At 63.8% G+C, this 5,228-nt stretch overlaps 1 protein-coding gene across 1 annotated transcript; it reads left to right on the top strand.

Moving 5' to 3' along the window:
• Positions 1-282: 282 nt before the first annotated feature.
• On the top strand, positions 283-4,992 carry LOC309585683 (maestro heat-like repeat-containing protein family member 7; the record flags this gene model as incomplete). The annotated part of the gene is made up of 14 exons (XM_082303594.1): positions 283-394; positions 693-757; positions 865-1,230; positions 1,414-1,562; positions 1,818-1,965; positions 2,197-2,384; positions 2,467-2,604; positions 2,867-2,981; positions 3,154-3,291; positions 3,532-3,708; positions 3,835-3,990; positions 4,149-4,250; positions 4,630-4,732; positions 4,874-4,992. The coding sequence occupies 14 exons, from the start codon at positions 283-285 to the stop codon at positions 4,990-4,992; spliced, it is 2,076 nt and encodes a 691-aa protein (XP_082159720.1).
• Positions 4,993-5,228: the final 236 nt, after the last annotated feature.

Here is a 5,228-nt window from a genome sequence, read left to right as displayed (position 1 = left end):
CCGTGGGACTTGGTGCCCCGGAGCTTTTCCGAGGTATCTCCCATCCCTGTGGCCGGTGCCCTCAAGGCCAGACCGTTGGCTTTGCTGACCACAATCCTTGACGAGGAGTCTCCTGTCCTTGTGGCAGGAGCCCTCTGAGACCAGGGTGCAGGACTTGCTGTCCTGTAGCCTTCCGGAGGCTTCTCTGCTGCTGGTGCCTTCAAGGCACAAGTGCAGGACTTGTTCACTCAGAGCTTTCCCAAGGAATCTCTCTTGAAGGTGCCCTTGAGGCCACACTGTGGCATGGCGGGCAGATTCCGTCGCCTGTTCAAAGTGTTCAGGAGGAAAAAAGGCCCTGGAGCTGCCCCAGCACAACAGCCCAAAGAGCTGGAGCAGTTCCAGCCACGGCAGGATGGTGAGTGACAGAACTGGGCCACAGGGCTGATGGCAGCAGCCAGCTTGGTGCCATCCCATCCCATCCCGTCCCGTCCCATCCCATCCCATCCCATCCCATCCCATCTCATCCCATCCCATCCCCGGGGAACAGGCCCATGGATAGGCTGGAAGAGGAGCCAGGCCAGACCCCCCGCAGCAGCCGTGCTCCATCCCCTGGGCATCCCGGGGCTGTCCCTGCCTGGGGAGCGCAGGGCTGGGCTGCGTTCTCCGGCCTCTCCCGCAGCCCCTCAGCTCTGGCTGCGCTCGCTCTTTGCCAGATGCAGCCCTGGACTGGACACAAGAGCAGGACCGTGCCCACGGCCGCTTCCGGAGAACAGTGCAGGTACCTGCAGCCATCCCCACCTGGGCTGGGCCTGCTGTCGCTGCTCAGCTGAGCACCGCGCCTGGAGCACCCCTTGGAACATCCCTCTCTTCTTTGTTCTCCTGCAGATGTTCCGGAAGTTCATGTGCATTCGGCGTGGAAAGACCAGCACCACAGCAACTGAGGGCACAGCTGAGCCTGACTCTGGGCTGACCGAGCTCCAGGCAGAGCCTGATGTCAGCACAGATATCACTGCACCCTCAGAAGACTCTGACAGTCCAATGAATGATCACACGGTGAAGACTGACGGGGCAGTGACTGAGGACATGGCAGTGACTGAGGACATGGCAGTGACTGAGGACATGGCCATCACAAACACTGACACCGGAGAGACTCAGGGCATCCCAAATACTGACACTATGCCCATTCCCACTGGGATTCATGCTCCCAAACTGGATTTTTTTGAAGAGAGTGCTGCTTCTCCTCAGCAGCAGGTAAGCAGCCTGGGGCCAGGGCTGGAGACTCCAAGGATCGTGTGCCCCCTCAAGCCACGGCTGCTGGGCCCCCTCAGCCTTTGAGGCCAGCACAATGCGGTGGGAAGGGAAGCACTTCTTGGGGGCAGCTGGGGAAGTTGCTCCCTTGGACAGTGCTCCAAGTCTTCCTCATGCCTCCTCCAGGTGCCAGCCATGGTGAGGAACATTCACCAGAGACTCGGGTCCCATGTCACTGTGGATGCCTGGCTGCAAATTGACATTCTGAGGCTGGCTGAAGAGCACCCCGCTGATGTGGTGCTGACCCTCCTGCGCTGTGCCCCATCGTGCGACAGGTACGGGGCCCAGCTGCCTTGAGAGCTCAGGGCTCACCAGCCCTTAGGGCCCATTGCCCTGTGCCGCTGGTCCAATGGGGTCTGCCAGACAGGTGGAGAGCTCCAGGACCCTCGGGCCCCTCTGTTTCCTGAGCCTGCTGCCATGCTCCCTCCCTGCCCCTCAGGGCACCGGGGCTCTGTCACCTGGGCCCCCACAGCTGCACAGGGCGTGGTACTGTGACTGAGATGCCCCGACTCAGAGCTCCGATCCCACAGAGCTGCTACAATGATGTGGAGAATCATAGGATCATTGGGACCAGCAGTGGAGAAGGTGTTGCCAACGCTGCTCTGTGTGATGCAGGAATGGCCACTGCATAGCACGTCCACCTCTGATGGGGATGATACAGATGTCTTTGCCCTGGCTGTGAGTTTCTGGAACTGGCCTTTACTCACCCTGAGGTCACATCCTCACCAGCTCTCCATCCTTCCCCCACTGCATCTCCTTGCCTCAGGCGCTGGGCTGAAACCTGGCCTAGGGCAGGCTCAGGGGGCACCAGGCCCGGTGCTCCCCCTGCGTCTCCCCTCGGGCCCTGCCACATGGACAGCTCGGCACTGAGGGATGTTCCTGAGCTGTCTCGAGCTGCTTCTTTTGCAGGCAACTCTGGCGCTGTGGGTGATTGTCCAGGTGCCCGAGTGCCACGAGGCAATGATCCTTTATTCAGCCCGCCTGTTTGTGACTCTGCTCTTCCAAGTTGTCATCACCACACAGCAGGTGCCAGAGGAAGTTGATCACTTCTGGAGAGCATGCCAGGAGGAACACCGCCTTCCCACCAACCCCAACAGGTCCCAGTCCTCCTGTCCTTCCCATGCCCTTGTGGCCAGCGCCAGTGCTCCCAGTGTGACCTGGGCTTTGCTCTGTGCACAGGTTTGCAGTGCAGGCCATGAAGGCTCTGCTCTGTCGACTGCGCTGTGACAATGAGGTGGTGGCTATGGAGCGCAAGCACGGCTGGGACACGCTGCTGTGTGCTGACACCCAGCACTATGCAGTGGGTCTGCTGGCCAGGTGAGACCCCCTTCTCCCCACTGCCCCCGGCACTTGTGCCCTGGGCCCGAGGTGCCCCACACAGTCCCTGTGGGGCCTCGTCACCGAGGGACGGCCAAGCGGACTGGAAAAGGCTGGAAGGGGAGGGTGCCCAGAAGAAGCTGCCTCCCAGAGCACCCAGATCCCCTTGCAACGTGGTGGGGAAGACCAGACCTGTGTGAGTCAGTCCTGGGAGAGGTTTGCCCCCTGGCTCAGGGTCTTGGTGCCTTTTTCCCCCTACCAGAGAGATGCGCCAGGTCTTGATCCCCTTCTGCCCCCGCATTGCATTCCACCTGCTCAAACCACTCAGCAGGGAGGAGCCATGCTGGGATCTGCCCTTCCTGGCTTTCCTTGTGGAGGTGAGCCTGACGGCCAGCGCTGCCTCGCTGAGCTGCCTCCCGCCTCTCTGCCCTCTCGTAGCCGCAGCTGCCTGGGACGGTGCCCGCGCCCTGCGCTGCTGCCCGGGCCCAGCCCTGGGCAGTTCCGGGCTCCTGCCGGCCGGCTCCCCTGTCACTGCCCTGTGCCTTTCAGGTCCTCGAGTGCCTGGACTTAAGTAAATATGGTGACAACATCCTGGAGATCATGCCCAGGTACCTGCTGAGCGAGTGCAGGCAGAGATGTCGCCTGGCACTCAGAGGCCTCGTGGTGCTCAGCAAGGATCCCGCCATGGTGAGAAGGCGGCAGCGGCTGAAGCTGCGCTGGGGAAAGCAGTCACATGGGCTTGGCTGGGCTTCAGGAGCTGAGGCAGCTGCTCCCAGCTCTCCTGCCTCCCGGCTCAGCTGCCCCAGTGCTTCGGGACAGGCCTTTGGCCTCTGGGCCCTGAGGCAGCAGGGTGGGCTTGCAGGGCCAGGGTGGTGTAGGCAGTGCAGCCGTTCGTGGCTTCACAGCACAGCCTTGTGTTCCACACAGGCCAGAAGAATGGGCAGCCTGTCTCAACGGCTTGTGGAGCTGCTGGGCGATGCAGACGGAGAGGTGGTCAGGATGTCCCTCTCTGTGTTCATGAATGTGCTGGAGAACAAAGACATCCTGGTATCCAGCACCACTGCCCCGAAACTGGCTGAGGCGCTCTTGCCACTCTTTGAAAATGTAAGGCTCTGTGCCCCCAGCCACTGACACTGGCTGCTGCCCAGACACTTTGTGCCCTGTGGATTTTTAGGCCGTTGCCCACATGGGCTGGAGAAGTTGCTGCTGAGCTTTTTTCCTTTACTCCAGGACAACAGCAATGTGCAGATACTCTCCATTCACCTCTTCTGCAAGGTGATGGAGTTGGTAGTGGACGAGGGAAAAAAGCCCCTTAAGACAATTGTGTGCCAGAGCCTACTCCCACTTTTATTCCACTGCCATGATGAGAACCGGAACGTGGCAGAGGTGAGGACTTGTGGGCTGATGTGTCCTCCTGGGAGGGGGCTCAGCTGCCTCCTGCCCTGGGGCCTCGCAGGCTGCAGCCTTCTCCTGGCCTTGGCACAGGGACGCGGGTCCTGTGCCCTGGGCTGTGGTGCCATCTCCGTGTCTCTGCTGCTCTCCAGGCTTCTCGGGAAACGCTGATTTGTGCGGCCAAGTTCCTGAAGAGGAGAAATCTTGGGCAGCTGGTGAAGAAGGAGCAGCTGTCGAAGTTTGCCGAGTGCCTGGTAAGGACCGCCTGGAAGCCTAAGCTGAGCCTGGAGAAGTCCCCTGCCCCTGGCGCCCAGTGCGTGGGGCTGGCAGCTGTGCTGCACCAGGGGCGCCAGCCTGCGCCCCACACGCTGCTCCCTTCCCCGGGCTCTGCTCCAGGCTCCTGTGGCCCCGAGCCGGGAGCCGATGGAGCCCCGGCCCCGCTGGGCTGTGGCGCGGGGCGGCACCGCGGCTCCCCGGGCAGCAGCCGGCCCTCGGCCCCCTCCAGAGCCCGGCGCCAGCGGCTGCTGGCCGGGCCTCGGGGCCGTGCGGGCAGGGGAGGCCAGGGCTGGGCGCAGAGAGCCCGGCCAAGGGGCTGAGCCCGCGCCAACCCTTCCCTCCTGGCGCTCTCTGCAGCTGGCAGAGGACAGGAGCCGAGCGGCCGAGCGCCTGCACCAGGCGCTGCCGTTCGTGGAGAGCCCACAGGAGTCCCTGCGAGAGGCGGCCGCCAGGTTCATCGGTGAGCCACGAGCCCGGGGCCCCTCCCCACCCCGCCCCGCCGCAGCTCGGCCCCAGCCCCGGCTGCTGCCTCGGCAGCGGGATCCGGGCCCGGGGCCGTGGAGCCCCGCCTGCCCTCGGGGCCGCTGCCGCCCTCTCGCAGCCGTGCCCTCGGGCGTCAGGATGCGGCAAGGGCCCGGGCTGAGCCCTGCCGGGGCAGGAGAGCGTGTGGCCACGGGGCTGGCAGCGCCGCTGCGAGCGAGCTGTGCCGCGGGGCCGTGACCGCCTCTGTGCTCCCAGGGACTGCCAGGGTGTTCTTGAGGGGGCACAAGCAAGAGCTCCAGGTCCTCAGCGAGGGTGAGTGAGGGCAGCGGGCTGGCAGCGGGGGCTGGCGGGGGCGAGCTGCAATGCCTGGCTCGGGAGCCGCAATCCCTGCCCTGGCTGTGGGGGCTTTGCTCCGTGTGTGGACTCGGGGTGACGTGGGCAGAGCACAGAGAGGTTTCAGGGACACGGTGGGG

The sequence above is a fragment of the Coloeus monedula genome, assembly GCF_965178545.1.
Source record: "Coloeus monedula genome assembly, contig: HAP1_SCAFFOLD_110, whole genome shotgun sequence".
NCBI classification, from domain to species: Eukaryota; Metazoa; Chordata; class Aves; order Passeriformes; family Corvidae; genus Coloeus; species Coloeus monedula.
The sequence above is the reverse complement of the archived record's forward strand: the minus strand, read 5'-3'. Positions and strand labels throughout refer to the sequence as shown.